General features: G+C 46.0%; 1 protein-coding gene across 2 annotated transcripts in view; it reads left to right on the forward strand.

The window, feature by feature from the left end:
• The window catches only part of LOC140429820 (phospholipid-transporting ATPase ABCA1-like), a 168,837-nt gene that overhangs the window by 25,355 nt on the left and 123,360 nt on the right, over window positions 1-20,122 (forward strand). For both annotated transcript variants that reach the window (XM_072517273.1, XM_072517274.1), the window contains exons 2-3: window positions 4,625-4,745; window positions 15,718-15,811. In XM_072517273.1, the coding sequence (XP_072373374.1) occupies window positions 4,677-4,745; window positions 15,718-15,811 (163 nt within the window). In that variant the 5' untranslated portion in view covers window positions 4,625-4,676. The remainder of the gene's footprint in view (window positions 1-4,624; window positions 4,746-15,717; window positions 15,812-20,122) is intronic.

Below are 20,122 nucleotides of genomic sequence, written 5' to 3' on the forward strand. Positions count from 1 at the left end.
CAGAGTACAGCTCTGCGTGATACGACCCTCTGAAACAAAAGGATACAGCAGCATTCGACACAAGTTTCAATAATCTTCAGTCTTTTTATATATGATGGTGTGACCTCAGCCGCTAGTGACTGCTACTCAAGCTGTAACATGCACAAAAAGGTTCTGCCTGATGGAATAAGGGATCAAGCCATCGGGTCTCCATCAGGCATCGCATTCAGAGTTACTGGACCGGAAGTTTGTTGAAAGCTTGCACCATGATAACACAACGGAATTCCAGTAAATTACGGCACGGCATTGACAGTAAGAGAGGATCTGTAGTTCGGACTGTTGTTTTTGCAATCCAGCATTGGCACTTCTCGCTGCCAACGAAAACCATTTGTTTTTCTGATCAAATTTCAATGCATATTGCGGCGTTCAAACGTGCTTTGCTCCTCAGTCACGTTGGACAGAGACAGAAACAGTTGTTTACTTTTTCTTTTGTTTTACTTTAATATGATCTGCATTTCGCTTGATCACTCTTCTATCAGTGTTGGAGAGATAATGGAGCAAAGTGGCTTAGTAGCTTCGCCATCAGATTGCATTGTTTAATTCCAGAAGAGATCATTTCTTCTGTGCTGGAGATCACACTGGCCACTTATCACAGCCAAGTGGCGGTGTCAGAGTCCAGAGTCGAGGCCACATCTAAAGTTAGCATTAAAGTTAAAGATTTCTTTCAGTGTAAACGTAGAGGTGACCCATGCAGTGTCAGCGTGCAACATTGGCTTTTGCATATCATCCCGCGTATTTACTCACAGACCGTACCTTTTGATTCATAGCGTGTTGCTGACAACGGACAATTTTGAATTAGCTGCCCATTGTACACCAGCTTGAATTTCCCTGTTTTGGGGTGAAATTTGGGGGTTGGAAGCATGATGGGCGACTCTTTCGATATTGCTGATTGTACCACCCCCCCTCCCCATTCCTAACTCAATCAGGATTCCTCTTCCTGATCGCTGATGGAAGGTTTGATGTTGGCCGATCATAGGGTCAGGCTCAGTCTTAATCCACTGTCTTCACAGTGGAGGAACCCATCACTACCCAATGTTTAGGTTCATTAGACCAACTGAGTGATGTTGGTTGAATCAATGAATATGTGCTTCAGTGTGAGTTGGGGCCTTCAGAAGGGAAAAAGGGAGATAACATGTGATGTACGGTGTGCTCCTGTGCACGGAATTAATTGACCCCGTGAGGCAACAAGCTCAACTGTAAAAATTCCCGACATCTCTCGTTTATCACGTGCGAGGGCCACACTTTCAAATTCCATCAGTCAGCGATGAGTATCCAGCCAATATGCTATTGCAAAGTGGCAATGCCTGGGAAAGGTCTGTACAAGCCACAGATGCTTTAAGTGAGCTACAATCCCATAAGAGCTAACTACCCCAAAATGGCGACGCTGATGCTCAAATGCAACCAGCACGGTACTTTCAGCTGGGGTGGGAATGGAGGTGGTGGTCCGGGGAGGGGGCTAGCTGATGGAAACTCCAACCAGAATAAGGCTCCAACAGTTAGTGCATTGAATTTCCCATATTGTAGGGTCATTGCAGTTAGAGCTTTTGTCAGCCAAAGCAATACCACGGCATTAAGCATGGCCCCAACCTAATTGCAGTCGTCTGCGAAGCTTTCCTAGTAATCCAAATAATAACATTAGTGGAAACATCTCTGCTCCTTTTTTTGAGTGAACTCTGTGCTTTCAAGTATGAGTCCAAATACAAACCTTCTAACTTGCATGTTGCAACACTTTTACTCCGAGCCCTTCGATCACCTCCGCAACCAGTTCAGCAAAGTCCATTTCATGTTCAAGGATTTTGATAAGGGCTTTTATCACGTACAAAAAACAGAAAAATACCAGAGCATTTATTTCTCTACAAGGCACACAGTGTTGGGGGCTGATGGTTAAAGGTTCCTCGCCGTGTGTTGGTCCAATTTGGTCACCTGCACTTCCTTTCCCAGCACTCACTTCATAAGCATTGCACGGATGAACTTGAACCTGATCATCTCCTTAAGTATCTGTGCTTCTTGCGCATGGACGCTTTTGACACCACATGATTCTCCTGAGGAATGACCATTTTATTAAAATCAGAAATAATGGGCGGGATTCTCCTGGTCAGAGAATCGGCGGGGGGCGGCGTGAATCCCGCCCCCGCCGGCTGCCGAATTCTCCGGCACCGGGGATTTGGCAGGGTCGGGAATCGCGCCGTGCCGGTCAGCGGCCGCTGGCAGCGGTCCCCCCCCGGCGATTCTGGCCCGCGATGGGCCGAGTGGCTGCCCGTTTTCGGCGTGTCCCACCGACATATGTTACGACAGGTACTTACCTGCGGGACCTGGCCCCACGGGCGGCCTCCGGGGTACTCGGGGGTCGCGGGGAGATCTGGCCCCGGGGAGTGCCCCCATGGTGGCCTGGCCCGCGATCGGGGCCCACCGATCCGCGGGCGGGCCTGTGCCGTGGGGGCACTCTATTCCTCCCCGCCGGCTGGTGTACTGGTCCGCGATGGCCAGTGCAGAGATGAATCCCCCCTGCACATGCGCTGGAATGACGCCAGAACACGCTGGCGCTCCCGCGCATGCCTGCCCCGCCGGTTTCCGAAGAATCCCGCCCAATAAATCCGGAGTTACCTTTAAAAAGAAAATAATAAACATAATCGGAAGGGTAAAGAAGATGTCAGAAAATGTATTTGATGTATCTAAGAAGTTAAAATTATGTCAGTGGTGTTTCAGAATAAACATAATGGTATCGGCTTTTGTGTCTGCTCCACCATTCATTCAGGTACTGGTTGACCTCAACTCCATTTTGCCTAATTTTCCCCAGTTCTCTTGTCTTGATACCCTTATCTAGATCAATCTATCTTGAAAGCCCCAAAGCTATTCCTTCATTGGATGTGGGCATCGCCAGCAAGACCTGCATTTGCTTCCCATCCCTAATTTCCATTGAATGAGTGGCTTGCTGGGACATTTCAGAGGGTCATTATGAATCATTGCTGTGGATCTGGAGTCACATAGAGACCAGATCATGTCTAAAGAAAGTGTGTGTCAGATGGGCTTTGATGAAAATTGACAATGGTTTGCTTCATAGTCAATCGTCATGAGACCATAAGGTCATTCGACCTCTACTTTGGGATTTTTATTGTTTTCAAATTCCACCGTGGTGGGATTCAAACTCAGATCCTCAGAGCATTATCCCGGGTTTCTGGATCACTCGTCCAGTGACAATATCACTGCACCATCTCCTCCCAGTCTCTACAGCATTCTGAGGGAGGGAATTCTTAACTTCTGATTGTAGGTGGGTTTTTCCAGCACCCCTTTTCCTGGCATTTTTCCGGCGGCGGAGAGAAGCTGTATTCAGGAAAGCCTGATCGGATATGAAACCGACTATGGGAGGTTATACGAGAGCTCCTGGTCTAACAGAAAAACTCAACATCAGGAATAATGATCAAAATACCAGCGTATCGGTGCAGTGATGTTTACTGATGTCAATTTCCATATATTGTTGCTGCAAGTCAGTCAAATCTTCTGACCAGATTGTTGGTGCAGATTTTGAGGGTGGTGTAACTGGGTGGGATTTAATGTGGGCGCTCTGGGACAAGAACGGATGGAAAACTCAATGACTTGATCTGCAGGGAGCCCTGTCAGGATCATGTTCCTAATTGGCATTGGGAATCCTGAGCCGGGGCTCCCAGCTCCACTTGACTCTTTTAAGTTCCAATGTGCCAGGTTTCAGGCAGATATCTTGCCCCCGAGATTTGCCGGCCAAACAGACTAGCAGCCCTCCAGAACCAGTCGTGTCACCAGGAAGTGGATCCTTGGATAGAGGTGACTGTGGGCGCCATGGGGATCACAGGGTGTGTGTTGCCGGTGACGGTAGGGGAGGGGGGATCTTGCAAGCAGGGGCAGAGGTTTGTCTTTGAGCCACCCCACATACACTCTGCCCTCTGAACTGCAAGGTGCTGGGTCAAGACCCAAGGCACAAACAATAAGATGCTACTGCCGCTTTGAGGGAGTCTGCTTGCTTGGGTGGACATCAAAGATCCCATGACACAATTTTGAAGCAGGGCAGGTAAAGTTATCCCTATCCCGACCAATATTTACCCTCAATCAACCAGACAAAGAAAACTATTTATTCGGCCATTATAGCATTGCAGCTTGTAGAAATTTACTGTGTCAATTAGCTGCCTACATTACAACAGTGACTACACTTCAAAAGTATATCACTGACTCTAAAGTGCATTAAGACACTTGGTAGTAATGAAAAATGGCAAGAGTGGTGATATAATGTGTTCCAATTTAGCAACTAATGCTAATTTACTTTTATATTGACCAGTACTTCATGATCTAATGAAGCAAAGTGCACAGTAACGTAGACATTCAGGATCCGCAGATGCGTCTTCAAGTCCAGTAAAGTGGGTGCAAAACATGAAAGGGATAGCTGATTACTCAAGCTGCCCTTGCACTCCACGCACATTCCAGCCGAAGATGTTGCTGCTTATGACTAATTTATTTCCACTGGTTCGGAAAGAATATTGATGGCCCTGTAAAAAGTTGGGAGCGAGTCAGTCACACCGCAGCATGACCTGATAGTCTTCTCTTTGTATTCTTTCAGTTGCTGATGAGCAGTACCTCGCTGCTGCACTGAGTCGAGGGGCTCTGATAATATGGCTTGTTTCAAGACACAGCTGGGACTGCTACTCTGGAAGAATTTAACATACAGAAGGCGGCAAACAGTAAGTGCTTTTTTTTTAAAGCTCTGATTAATGTGAACGGGATAACAGTCTGCAAAGAGGAACTACAGTTTGTTGGACGCACATATATACGCAACGATGAAAAGGCGAGGAATAAAAAACTGGTCATTCTCCCAGACCCAGATTATTCGGAGACTTTGCACAGCACAACGTATGCACTCTCCGCCCTGGGTGAAAACAATGTGTTCTCCTGGAACAGGTGGAAAACCAGTTAAAATGCCCAGGCCAACTTGAGGGGAAGGGGAAACATTTGAGAAATTCTTGCCCTGGCCCTGTCAGCAGTTTAAACCCTACCAGGAAAACCCTTCCAGTAATGGCCCCGGCAATTCTGCCCAGAAAGACCTTTGTAAGAGCTGATCTCTGTCTCTGTCAGAAACCAGTGAAGCTCATTTAAAGGAATAAAACGATGAAGTTAAATGGCAGGGTCTTTTGAAATAAATCTGATAGTTATCATGCTCTCACCATTCGGCTCCTGGCATTGAAATCAGAAAATCATTCAATGTGATTCGGTGACTGGGCAACACTTGCTGAACAACCTAGATTGCACTCCAAAATTTGGTAACCAATTGAAGATTATCAGTCGGGCGCCATGTGGCTCACTTACCTGTGCCAAAAGCTAAGTAGATTCATACACAGGGTCTTGTCCTTTGCCAACAGAAAGAGCATGCCCACGCATTGCGCCATTTTCAATGAAACAAAAACTTGGGGAACAGCCACTCCCTGATGCAATCCACATGGCAATACCTCTACCAATCAGTATCCACTTGCCAACTCATATCACCCGCCTCTCATGAAGTACAAGTTGTTGCTGCCTTTAGAATTAGTATTCTTGTTAATCTGTGCTAATAAGCGCGAACGTACGATATACAAGACAAGAGCAGAAGTAACCATTCGGCCCCTTGAGCCTGCTCCGCCATTGAGTAAGATCGTGGCTGATCTGTTTATTTATCAAGGTTCACATTCCCACCTATCCCCCCCCCCCCGAAAACCTTTAATTCCCTCGCATAACAAGAATCTATCTACCTGCGCCTTAAAAATATTTATATCCGAGGCAGGGAGTTCCAACCCTCTCGGGAGAAAATAAATTCTCCTCACCTCTGTCCTAAAAGGGAGACCCCTAATTTTAAAACAGTGCCCCCTAATGCTGGACTCACCCACTAGAGGAAACATCCGCTCCATGTCCACCTTGTGAAGACTGTTCAGGATCTTATATACTTCAATCAGGTCACCCCTCACTCCTCTAAACTCCCGATTAAAAAGCTTCGACAGCATGTCTCTTACTCAAGTTCCGGAAAACCAAGCGACTATTTAATCATAAAGCTGTAGAATTATGAAATGGTTACTGCCCACAGGATGCTATTCAACCCATATTGTCTGTATTGACTGTTTGCACGAGCAATTCAGTAAGTCGGAGTTAAAGGGCGCAACATCCCTTATTTTCCACTACGAATTTTGCTAGACCAAGATTTTTCGGCCTTTCCCGCTGGCTGGATTTTCCAGCCCTGCCAAAGGTGAGCCATGCCGCGGCAGGTTCCCCAGCGGCGTGACTAACGAGCAACGCAAATGGCCCTTCACTTTGATGGGACCGGAAGATCCTGCCGGTGGCCAATGGCAAGCTGCCTCTGCCGCCAGAAAATGTGCGGTGAGGAACCCGGAAAACCCTGGCCATTGTATTTACATAAGTCGACAGCTATGCTACCAGATAGCTGTCGACTTATGGAGAATATTGACATGTTAATATCCTGCCCCACGGTGGAATTTGGGTTACCTCAAAGTACAGTCTCAGCCGAGCAGCCTAAGGAGGTTATTCTGGGACAGTGGAGAGGGTGGGGTCGTGGTAATCCAGAGGGCCAGGCTAACGCTCAGGCGACACAGGTTCAAATCCCACCACGGCAGCTGTGGAATTTGAATTCAATTTAAAAAATCATCGACTGTTGTAGAATCCCATCTGGCTCACTGATGGTCTTCCGGAGAGGAAATTCCCATCTTCACCCACTCTAGCCGACGTGTGACTCGAGACCCATAACAATGTGAATCATTCTTAAGCGGCCTAGCAAGCCACTCACTTGAAGGACAACTAGGGATGGGCGATAAAAGCTGGCTCTGCCAGCAACATCCACATCCTGTGAAAGAATAAAGTTGCACACATTTGTCTTTATTGAAAGAAGACATCATAGAGATTTGGATTTGAGGAAGAGCGAAGCAACTATCTTACCTCACTGCTCCTCGATCTGAAAAAATGCACCGAGTTGTTGAAAATGAACAGCCCCAACATCCGACAAGAGCAAAGCACTGTGAATCCTGGAATTCTGAAATAAAAGCAGAAAATCCTCAAAATCCTCAGCTAGCATCTGAGGAGAGAGAGAAACAGAGTTGATGTTACAGGTCTGATAAAAAGATTACTTTACTGTATTTTATAGTAGGGTATGGACAACTGGACAAGCCAGTTCAAAAGACTCGATGCCCCTGCAGAACCCACTGCACCTCCAAAGAGTAATGTCCCCTCATTCTGCGGAAACTAGGGGTGGGATTTTCCAGCCCTTCCTGTTGAAGGGATCTTCAGGTCACGCTGATGTCAACCCCCCGCCGCGGAGTCCCCGGCAGCAGGATGGGTGAACCATGCAGAAACGCCCGTGAATCTGTGGGACCGGAAGATCTGGCCGTGGGCCAGTGGTCGGCTGCTTCTACTGCGGGAAAACGGGCTGGGGGGGGGGGGGAGGGGGGGGAGAAGGGGGTGTCTGGAAAATTCCAGCCTCCGAACTCAAAAGGGATGTAATACATATTTTAAGCATGGTGCATAAATGGATTGAAGTGAGTCCAGCACTCATTATACATCCTTCCAGATTTTCCGTAGGCGACATGTTAGTGCAGTGGTTCGCACTGTTACTTCACAGCGCCAGGGTCCCGGGTTCGAATCCCGCTTGGGTCACTCTCTGTGCGGAGTCTGCACGTTTTCCCTGTGTCTGTGTGGGTTTTCTCCGGATGCTCCGGTTTCCTCCCATAAAGTCCTGAAAGGTGTGCTGTTAGGTGTATTCTCCCCTCAGTGGACCCGAACAGGTGCCGGAATGTGGCGACGAGGGGATTTTCACAGTAACTTGCAGTGTTAATGTAAACCTACTTGTGACGATAAGAAAGATTATTATTATTATTGTTCCTGCTCATTGACCGTCCACTTTACACACCTGACCAAATTGAATGTCACCCCTTGGATTCAGGGATTCCAATTCTGCTCAATTCTTCAAGAATGAGAATTAGCGAAAGAAACTTTTTTATTATTGAAACTGATTTAATTCACGCGCAACCTCAAAGATACCCACCCCTTCAGGAGGGCAATAATGTTTGTTCTTGATAATTCTAAAGTTGAACAAGATTGCCAATCTTGATAATCGCTGTTTGTGCTTCGGCGGATATCATGTCTGTTATGATCAGGCGGGCAAATCACCGTCAACATTCTCTCCCGCTGAGGATTTACATGACATCAATATGCAGTCACTCAAAACTCCAATTACTGTTCACTACACTCCTGGGAATTCTACCACTGTTTCCCCACTGCAGCCAACTGCCTGGATAAATTATTGCTATTGTCAAGTTGTTCCAAATGTATTGATAAACAGTCAACCTTCTCACTTTGCGATGAACACGTGGGTTGGAATCTTCCATCCTGGAGCCTGAAGTTCAGTGGCAGACGCGGCATTCGCCGTAACTTCTGCTGGGGTCAGGAGTATGAACACATGCAATCCTGTGCTGTTCACCTCATTACATGGACACCCATTAGGAGCTTGTGAATTCTGGCGGGAGGGATGGGTGGGAGGGTCAGGCAGGAGGTTGCCCTCACCACCCCGCCATTACCTTACGGGGTCGAAGGTCTAGACGACCTGTTCGAAGGGCATCCGGACATCCGGCACTACCCCTTCCACCTTGCCTATCTGCTACTTCACCCTTCCTCACTAACTTTTCCTCCCTTCCTTGGTTATCCTCCGAGCAGCTTACACCACCGCCACCCGACTAGGCTGGTGTTTACAGACGTTCCCCAAAGAGGACAATGCAGCAGCAACTCGCTGTTAATCATGGAAGAATTCTACCCCACCAAGTGCATTCCACTGATGTGCAATCGTAAAAATGAATACTCTAATTATTTGCTGACGGGGAGCTTAAATTTGGAGGTGAATTTCATTCCAACGAGGTGGTTTTTTCATGAGAGTGCAGAAAGGGCTTCTGCAGGAACTATGTGGCAGACACAGTGATATGGGAGCTTGTGAAGCGGGTTCGAAAAACCCCAATCAGTGCTCCTTCTTATCAAGGGTGCTGTCTGAATGGAAGTCTAAAAGCCCCCGTCAGTATTCAAAGGGTTAATCTGCGGCCCAGGCTCTGATCTCCTTGAAAAGGAAAGCTGTGATTTCCGTTTCATTTTCTGGTTGCGTTTTTCGTTGTGTTCTGTTGGAATTGTTTTCCAATCTCAAACGGCCATCCTTCCCCACCCTTTCCTATGTTCTCCATGCTTTCCGTCCCTCTGACAGATTCTATAGCATTGGGCCTGTGAAAATGCTAGCTGCTGCCTCAAAGGGAGGAAAAGTATTTGCCATTGTAGTCCCTCCTGTGATATGGGTGTGAGCTGCATTGTCACAACCTCTCCCCATGATGTAAACCACAACATTCATTTCCCCACATTAGAGAATCATAGAATAATGTACAGATGGAGGCCATTCTATTAATAGCCCTAATCCTGTGCTCTCTGCATCATAACACAATGATGATTTAAAAGAAAAAACCCTCATATTTCCTCTTTTGCCAATCATCTTAAATCGGTGACCTCTGGCTACTGACCCTCCTGGCAATGGAAACAGGTCTTCCTTATTTATTCCACTGCCATAAGTGCTTTCAGTTTATGGGCGGCATGATGACACAGTGGTTAGCACTGCTGCCTCAGGGTGGCACAGTTGCACAGTGGTTAGCACTGCTGCCTCACGGCGCTGAGGCCCCTGGTTCGATCCCAGCCCCGGGTCGCTGTCTGTGTGGAGTTTGCACATTCTCCCCATGTCTGTGTGGATCTCACCCCCAGAACCCAAAACGATGTGCAGGGTAGGTGGAGTGGCCATGCTCAATTGCCCCTTAATTGGAAAAAAAGAATTGGGTACACTAAATTTATTTTTTTAAAAAGCATTGCTGCCTCACAGCTCCAGGGGCGTGAATCCCGCCTCCGCCGGTTGCCGAAGTCTCCGGCACCGGATATTCGGCGGGGGTGGGAATCGCGCCGCGCCGGTTGGCGGGCCCCCCCGCGCGATTCTCCGGCCCGGATGGGCCGAAGTCCCGCCGCTAAAATGCCTGTCCCGCCGGCGTAAATTAAACCACCTGCCTTACCGGCAGGACAAGGCGGTGCGGGCAGGCTCCGGGGTCCTGGGGGGGGCGCGGGGTGATCTGGCCCCGGGGGGTGCCCCCACGGTGGCCTGGCCCGCGATCGGGGCCCACCGATCCGCGGGCGGGCCTGTGCCATGGGGGCACTCTTTCCCTTCCGCCTTCGCCACGGTCTCCACCATGGCGGAGGCGGAAGAGACTCCTTCCAATGCGCATGCACGGGAATGCCGTCAGCGGCCGCTGACGCTCCCGCGCATGCACCGCCCGGAGATGTCATTTCCGCACCAGCTGGCGGGGCACCAAAGGCCTCTTCCACCAGCTGGCGGGGCGGAAATTCGTCCGGCGCCGACCTAGCCCCTTAAGGTTGGGGCTCGGCCCCCAAAGATGCGGAGCATTCCGCACCTTTGGGGCGGCGCGATGCCCGTCTGATTTGTGCCATTTTGGGCGCCAGTCGGCGGACATCGCGCCGTTTCCGTAGAATTTCGCCCCAGTTTCTTCCCACAATCCAAAGATGTGCAGGTTAGGTGGATTGGCCACGATAAATTCCCCCTTGGTGTCCACAAGGTTAGGTGTGGTTACTGGGTCATGGAGATAGGGTGGAGGCGTAGGTTTAAGTAGGGTGCACTTTCCAAGGGCCCGGTGCACACTCGATGGGCCGAATGGCCTCCTTCTGCACTGTAAATTCTATGATATTCTATCAAAAACCTTTCATGATTTCCGACAGTGCAATTAAATCTTCCTTTTGCCTCTTCTTCGCTCAGAAGTATATTATTTTCATTACATTACCCCCACGTCCTGCTACAAACCATGGTGAATCATCTGAATGCGCCCTTCTTGTATAGTCTTGATTTAATGAATAACATCTAAGCGGCTTGAGGCATCTCTGGTGAATGGTGCAATGCAAAACAAGGAACTGATAACTCTGCAAAAGCTCTGCTCCGTGTTGTGGGGTGCATTTTTTTTTGCCTATGGTGCAGAGTTTCATGTCACTGTGAGTCTTGTACATTGAGAGCACAAACGAGGAATCCAAAGCTACACTCAAATTTCTGTTATGAGCTGCTGGCTTGAGTGACTCAAAGCTGGAGGCAACCATTGGGGGTACATACCCCTTTGTGTAAATTCAGGGAATCTGTCCTCTACTCAATACTGTTACAGATAATTCAGAACACTGAAATATTTATTTTTTAACATATCTTTATTATTTTTTCCCCCTGTTAAATTAAGTTAAAGTTTAGCACCGAGCCGTCTTAATGGAATTTAAACTCTTCATTTTGACGTTGCCCTTGAATTTATGACTTGAAATCTCCAATCAATCTAGGAGCATTTCTGCATGGTTAGCTACTGGTATGGGTGATCCCTTAAAGAGCCAGAACCTTGTTATTGGCTGTGATGCATCGAATAAGCGTCAGTTTATCTTGCGTCGAAGTCTATAATCGTAATGCTGGCAATAGCTGTAAAAGAACAAAGGATATTTTATTGTGCCGTAGAAATCTTGACAGTGGCCCTTGCCCCAGATTCCACATTGCTGTCTGACTGAATCGTGTCAGCCATTGCACTGCCTTCTGCCTTTCCCTTTGCAAAGAGGCTTGTATCATTTTGAACGGAGTTAATGCAGATGGAGCCCAAGCTACCACATTGCGACATTCAACATCAGATATGTCACCAAAGATAGGAGCACCAGTTTAAAGCTAACATCCAGGGCTTACTGATCTCTTTCTTCTCAAATATTTATTTAATGCTATCATGCAAAAATGGTAAAGAAGCAGATTGAACAGCTGGAAATAAAGTTCCACTACTGCTATCCTTCTGACTTTTACATGAGTTCTCACTTCACGTTCCATTAAGAACACAACAAAGTTAAAAGATGATCTAATTCAGTTGTAGGGGTTAATGCTTCGGATTGGAGCATGTGGCCTTTTGATTTGAAGTCCGACTCTTTACAGTAGACAGGGCATTATGGTTTACTTTTAGCAATTTTATGGGCTATTTTAGTAACAAGATCAAGTTACTATTGACTGGATCTCAATTAATGCATTTGATCGATACTACACTTAAGAGATAATTTTCCATTTTATGTGGAGAGAGTATAATAGCACTGCGTGTGTACCTACGCCACATGGACTGCAGTAGCTCAAGAAGGCTGCTCGCCACCACATTCTCGAGGGCAACTGGGGATGGGCAATAAAATGCTGGCCTAGACAGCAATGCCCATATCCTATGAATAAATAAAAGAGGAAAAATGAATGTAATTTGAGCATTCAGTCAAATTTGTCAAGTGTAGAAAACTACTTCACTTGGAACCAACCAAATAGAATTAAGTACACGATTCAGATTACTGTCAAACAATAACACTAGGTGTACTGCATCGCATTTTATAATTGTAAATAGTCATTTTAAGGAGCTACAGTCTTAACTTCAGGGAATGGACAAAAGCTGGAACAGTCGGGCACTATATGGGGCTGTTGTTCATACATTTCTGGTGCTTATTGTCTTCATTTCCTTATTGTGCTTGGTTATCAACAATACTTACTGACAAGGCCAGCATTTATTGAAAAATAACACAATTATCGTATTTGTTTTTCTGATTTTTATTCTTGTCATAATTGCAAGCAAGAAGATTGGAGGACCCTTCATTACTCTAATTTCTTGTTTTACATCAGATGGATGAAGAAATGACTTGTCTTTCATTAGAAAACCAGTTCTATTCATACCAAGCCTTTATTTAATCTTGGGGCATCGTTCAGCGGCTCATTTAAATATACGTTCACTGGATTCGCCCGATGCCCTGGACTCAACGGCCATCCCTGGGAACCTCACCAGGGCGCCATTTAGTACTGGCCCACGCAAATGTGAATTTAGATACCCTGGGGGGCGGGGTGGACTCCCAGGCCATTGGCGGCCCCAGGTGGTCTTGGACAGAGCAGGGTGGCACCTTGTTTCTCCCTCTGACACCTGAGCACCTTGGCACTGCCAGGCTTGCCAGGGAACTGCCAGGGTGTTAGGTTGGCGTTGCCAGGTTGGCACTGCCAGGGGTCATGCCCAGGGGGACCTTACTGGGTGGAGGATGGGTGTGTGGTTCCCGAGGGCCTCCGCAAGGTTGGGGGGGGGGAGGGGGGTGGGGGGGGTGGAGGGGGGGAGGGGGAATGTGGTGGGGGCCTGAAGGGGAGGGAGGGAAGTTCGGGGCAGCCAGATGGTGGCCCGATCTGCGAGGAGCCTTTCCTGCTGGCAAGCCTCAGTTCTTGCACAAGCGAGCCATGTTATTTCTTCTTTGTGTCCTGCCATGCTATAGGAGGCACTTGTATCAAAATCGTACTGAGCCTACCAGCCAGTTTTCTGAACCAACTGACCCTCTCCGCATGGCCTTTGTGTATTATACTGAGTATTGCACCCTGCAGTGAATTCATATTTAATAAAGTACAATATTGGAATTAATATACAGCATCAAAGAATTATGACAGTGCAGAAGGAGACTATTTAGCCCATCGTGTCTGCGCTGCTTCCCCAACCGAGCATCATGGCTTAGTGTCATTCCCCTGCCTTTTCCCCATATACCTGCACATTGTTCCTATTCCAGTAATCATCTGATGCCCTCTTGATTGCCTCGATTAAACCTGTCTCCATCACACTTCCAGGCAGTGCACTCCAGACCTGAAAGACTCGCTGTGTGAACAAGTTTTTTCTCACATCACATTTGCTTTCAAATCACTATTGGCTAATTCTGGCCCTCATGATTTTGAACATCTCTATCAAATTGCCTTTTAACCTTCTCCTCACTAAGGAGAACAGTCCCAACCGGTCCAATCTATCCCCTTAACCCAAGTTTCTCATCCCTAGAACCATTCTTGTAAACCTCTTCTGCGCTCCCTCAAATGCGTTCACATCCTTCTTAAAGTGTGATGCCAGAACAGTATTCCAGATGTGGTCTGACTAATGTCTTGTATAATCTCAACATGTCCTTCTTCCTGTACTCTATGTCCCTATTAATAAAGCTCAGAATAATATATGCTTTATTAACATCTGTCTCCGGTTCCTCTGTTCCTGCACCCCTTTTAGAAATTTACTCCTTATTTTCTATTATTTCTCCACGTTATTCATACCAAAATGCATCAGCCCACATTTCTCTGCATTGAACTTCATCTGCCACCTATCTGCCCATCCCAGCAACCTGTCTACGTCCTTTTCTACACTGTACTCTTCACGATTTTCAATACTGTCAAGTTTTGTATCATCCACAAACTTTGAAATTGTCCCCTGCCCACCAAAATCTAGATCATTAAGGAAAAGCAAGGGTGCCAATATTGACCCCTGGGGAACACCACTTCAAACCTTCCTCCAGCCCGAAAAATATCCAATGACCCTTACCCTCGGCTTCCTACTACTCAGCCAGTTTTCTATTCACATGGCTACTGTCCCTTTCATTCCATGAGCTATAAACTCCTCAACAAACTCCAGCAAGTTCGTGAAACACAATTTCCCCTTTCGAAATCCATGCTGGCTCTTCTGAATCAACTCACATTTTTCCACGTGGCTACCAATTATTCAATCCTGAATAACTGTTTCTCGAATAATATAATATAATATAAGAATAATAATATAATAATAATCGCTTATTGTCATGAGTTGGCTTCAATGAAGTTACTGTGAAAAGCCCCTACTCACCACATTCCGGCGCCTGTTCGGGGAGGCTGGAACGGGAATTGAACCCGCGCTGCTGGTCTTGTTCTGCATTACAAGCCAGCTGTCTTAGCCCACTGTGCTAAACCAGCCCCTGAATGGAACTTCATATAATTGTATTAAAAGTGAATTCTATTTTAGAATGAAGAGCATTGTGCAATTTTGAACTGTTCGCAAACTGACTACGTCAAGGGAAGCATGTTTCTGAGAGTCATTGTATATTAAATCTTAATTGTATCTTATAGCCATCAATCATAAGGTCACATATTTAAGACAATATAGAAACAAATTCCTACATGGAGGATATGTTGCTTAGTGTCTCCCCCAAGTCAAACCATGATGACTTTGGGTTCTATCTGCTTAGGCAGCAGTGAGGCACTGAAATTGGGCTGCTTATTCTCAGGCTATAATGTCAGGGTGACAACCCTAAAGTTCTTCTTCTTCTGAAGTGAATTTTGTTGGAAATGTTTGTGTTTGGACATTAAATGGAAGCAAGATTGGGCTTGATTTACTCGTACAGAGGGGGTACATTTTCCAGGCCCATCCACTGCAAGGATCATCGCAGGCGGGACAGATAATTTGATGGACCATTGAACGTTCCATTGACTTCGGGTGGGATTTATCTGGTTTCGGGGCAAGTTAAAGCAACGGCTGAAGCTCACGTGAGGAACACTTGGAAGATGTATCTTGTGATCCGTCGCCTCCATCGGAACCATCTTGGAGTATGGGATGTTCTCTTCAGCAAGAGGACAGGTGGGGAGAAATGCACAAGGGGAGAAAATGCCCATTGAACAAGGGCATGGAAAATCCTGCCCAACCTCCCCAGTTAGTTGTGTAAGAAATTTTAGTGAAATGTGGACCATTTTGCGTACGAATCTCAAAAACAGCTTCTGTTTCATTATTGTAATATTTGTCCACTTTTTTTCAGTTTCAGCTGCTGATTGAGGTAGCATGGCCACTCTTTCTGTTCTTCATATTGATCTCTGTGCGACTCTCCTATCCTCCGTATGAGCAACATGAATGTAAGTGTTCATCACATTTCCTGTTTCAGCGATCCAACCTGCCCTGTACGGGATTGTCATCTTTTTGTCCTCTAGTCATGCATCTTATACCATCATTGAACGTTTTGCCCAGAATAAATGACACAAAAGGCTTGATTCCTCCTGTGTCGTCAGGCATCTGATTATGGGATAATATTTGGCCAGTTCCTGTCTTGTGCTGTATTGTTTTTATTTCTATCCGTTGGTGAATTCCAAAGGCAGGTGAGCCAGTGGGCAAGCGTACTGCTGTCGATATGTCTGCAAAGGGAAATCAGTATTATCTCCAGACACCAAAACAGTAAATAATTTTCAATTGTAAAACTTCAGATTTTTGTTAAGAATGGTAAAATGAATGTTTTAGTCTTTGAAGCTGGGTGGATTAAACATCTGTGAATGTCAAATCATTTTAGCCCCTTAACTTGAAACAGTTTTTTAAAAAGCCTTTTGATTGTCACTTAAAGGAACACACAAGAAACCATTTCAATTGTAATTTTGGGTGAGCTTCTTTATTGTAATTGGGGGCATTCTGGCTAAGTTTGCCGATGATACAAAGATAGGTGGAGGGGCAGGTAGTATGGAGGAGGTGGGGAGGCTGCAGAAAGATTTAGACAGTTTAGGAGAGTGGTCCAAGAAATGGCTGATGAAATTCAACGTGGGCAAGTGCGAGGTCTTGCACTTTGGAAAAAAGAATAGAGGCATGGACTATTTTCTAAACGGTGACAACATTCATAATGCTGAAGTGCAAAGGGACTTGGGAGTCCTAGTCCAGGATTCTCTAAAGGTAAACTTGCAGGTTGAGTCCGTAATTAAGAAAGCAAATGCAATGTTGTCATTCATCTCAAGAGGCTTGGAATATAAAAGCAGGGATGTACTTCTGAAGCTTTATAAAGCATTAGTTAGGCCCCATTTAGAATACTGTGAGCAATTTTGGGCCCCAAACCCCAGGAAGGACATACTGGCACTGGAGCGGGTCCAGCGGAGATTCACACGGATGATCCCAGGAATGGTAGGCCTAACATACGATGAACGTCTGAGGATCCTGGGATTATATTCATTGGAGTTTAGGAGGTTGAGGGGAGATCTAATAGAAACTTACAAGATAATGAATGGCTTAGATAGGGTGGACGTAGGGAAGTTGTTTCCAGTAGCAGGGGAGACTAGGACCCGGGGGCACAGCCTTAGAATAAAAGGGAGTCACTTTAGAACAGAGATGAGGAGAAATGTCTTCAGCCAGAGAGTGGTGGGTCTGTGGAATTCATTGCCACAGAGGGCGGTGGAGGCCAGGACATTGAGTGTCTTTAAGACAGAAGTTGATAAATTCTTGATTTCTCGAGGAATTAAGGGCTATGGAGAGAGAGCGGGTAAATGGAGTTGAAATCAGCCATGATTGAATGGCGGAGTGGACTCGATGGGCCGAATGGCCTTACTTCCGCTCCTATGTCTTCTGGTCTTATGGTCTTATGGTAATAAGAAAATGGCTGTGATTCCCCGCTGTTGTCTCTATTCGTCCGATAGGGAGTGCCTGTCTGAAGAGGATGTGGGAGACAGCATGTGACACCACAATTTATATACATGATCTGCAAGCAGGGGCCGAGTGAAACATGGCGAAATTTGTGGGTAAAATAGTTAGGAAAGCAGACAGTGAAGAGGAGGTAAAGATTTTACAGACGGATATAGATCGGCTAGGAGATTGGGACAAAATTTGGCAGATGGAGTTTAATGAAGATAAGTGTGAGGTTATCCCTTTTGGCCCCCAAAATAGAAAGGCAAATTATTATCAAAATGGAAAGCAGATTCAAGATGCATCTGGGCAGAGAGATCTGGGTGTCTTTGTTCATGAATCGCAGGAAGTCAGTATGCAGGTAGAGCCTGTCATTAAAAAGGCAAATGGAATGTTAGCGTTTATTGCAAAAGGACTGGAGTATAAAAGTAGAGAAGTGTTGACGCAATTGTATAGGTTGTTGGTGAGCCCACATCTGGAGTATTATGCCCAGTTTTGGTCTCCTTATTTGTGGAAGGATGTGGTGGCATTGGAGGCAGTTCAGAAGAGGTTCACCAGATTGATTCCGAGATGAAAGGGTTGACGTATTAAGAGAGATTTAACAGTTTGGACTTATACTCGCTGGAGTTTTGACGGATGAGAGAGGGTCTGATTGACGTGTATAAAATACTAATTAGGATTGATAAAGTAAACATGGACCAAATGTTCCCCCTTGTGGGGCAATCTAGAAGGAGAGGTCACGAATATAGGTTGAGAGGCAGGAGATTTAGAACTGAGATGAGGAGGCACTACTTCTTGCAGACGGTGGTGAATTTGTGGGACTCGCTGCCACATCTTGTGGTTGAATCTGAATCATTAAATGGTTTTAAGAAGGAGATAGGTATATTTCTGATTTTAAAAATAGGTTAAAGGGATATGGCCAACAGGTGGGAGGTGGATTTGAGACCAGGAAGAGATCAGCTCTGATCTGATTGAATGGTGGAGCAGGCTTGAAGGGCTGAATTGCCTACCTCTGCTCTTAATTCCTCATTCCTATGACAGTGAAAGTATGCACAGTCATCTATTATGTCCCAACCATCCTGTGTTGCTTGATCTGCTGTGTAAGGCCTAATCCTGAACAGTTTCTATTCAACTTGCGCCGTGGTGAGAACATGGACGCTTTTTCACTGGACTTAGGCAGCTCAGAACTGTGATTACGAAATGCTCTTGTTTGATTGTTCCGTAAAGTGTGTATCTAAAGGCACTTGCGACCAAATTGTGGTTCAATGCGTCTGACTTGAGAGGAGACAATTGCCTTCCACAGAATATTGCGTGATTGACTAAATGTCCCAATACATACTTTAAACTACAGGAATAAACTGTTCTCTGTACATATACATTACACCCTCCACGGAGTTACAGTTCATCCGACAAACAGTTCACCGTGGATCCCAACTTCCAATGGGTTATTTTGTTTTGATTTTCTCAGCCATTTAACTTCCAATTACAGACTGACTTTCACTGTGTGGGTTACACTGTGGATTCCTTCCTCTAGTTTCGAGCTTGGGCAAATCTTTTGGCCTTCCTTGAATCCTCACAAACTCCGTCTTCAGTCTGGGCATAAGCTCCCACCCACATTCTGCATTGTGAACACTAGAGTCTGCGTTTTCTCCGCTTCAGGTGCAGGACTGGCTGCTTCTATCTCCTGTTCTTGACCTCTCAATTGGTTGCAGATTACACCAGCCAACAACTGCTGTCTGTGATATTCATGGATTTATATGGAAACCTGTAACCTGATCTCAAAAATGGCCTCCTTTGTCCCCTTCCCTACAGCAATGTCAATCACATTAGCTTTGTATCTATTAGCTGTAATTAGATACAAAGCTAATATTAATTAGTTACCCGTGTTAGAATTAGATGGAAAGTTTACTGCACAAGTGTTTACAATCTGATACCTATAACGCGTTTCTGTGACTTTGGGGCAATCTGGGTCTACTCATGGTATATCTAGGGTTTGTGGTCATTGTCTTGATGCTTAAATGGCGAGCACCTTTCTCTCATTAAATCAATGAGTCTTCTGATTGCTAAGAGTCAAACAACCCAGGCTTACAGTCAGGCAGACTGCACAACAGGTCACATGACTCCCTTTGCTTACCACAACTTTCACAACCCAAAATATAACAATCTTGCAAAATTGTAACAATTCTCTGGTTCTACGGTTTTGCAATGTTCGGTACAATGAGTCAAACTCTTAAACCAGTGTGATTAAAACACCCAGGCATGTAAATACGTTGTCCCTTCAAGAAATAATGTGCCTGGTTCCTTCATTTCCCAGCTCCTCACCCCTCACCCACCATTGTGCTAATTTTACCTGAGGTGGATGGTTTTGTCATTTCAGTATCAGCTTACCACCAGTAATATATAGCACGCACCATTAATAAATGTCCCGAGGAGCGTTTGCACACAACACGGGAATGAGGCCCTGGCGAGAAGGTTAATTTGTTTTCTTGGCCTATATTTTAGAGAGGTTCAGAGTGGTTTATTTTAGTCCCCTTCCTTCCTGTAAAAGCAGCTTCAAATCAACTCAGTGCCACAGTCATGTCACCAGCTCCTGGCACAGGGAGGGGCTTGAGCTACCAGTAACAACATTAGACAAGGCTCCTGGATTGAACAAGATTGGTAGGAGATAAGGCCCAGTTGGGAGTTGCAGGTAGTATATTTCTGATCATGCAGAATCCGGCAGGTTTGTTTACCCCTCCCACAGGCAGATACATAATCATACGTCGTTAAATTGAGTTCCTGTTTCCCACCAA

Source organism: Scyliorhinus torazame, chromosome 9 (genome assembly GCF_047496885.1).
Source record: "Scyliorhinus torazame isolate Kashiwa2021f chromosome 9, sScyTor2.1, whole genome shotgun sequence".
In the NCBI taxonomy this organism is placed as follows: Eukaryota; Metazoa; Chordata; class Chondrichthyes; order Carcharhiniformes; family Scyliorhinidae; genus Scyliorhinus; species Scyliorhinus torazame.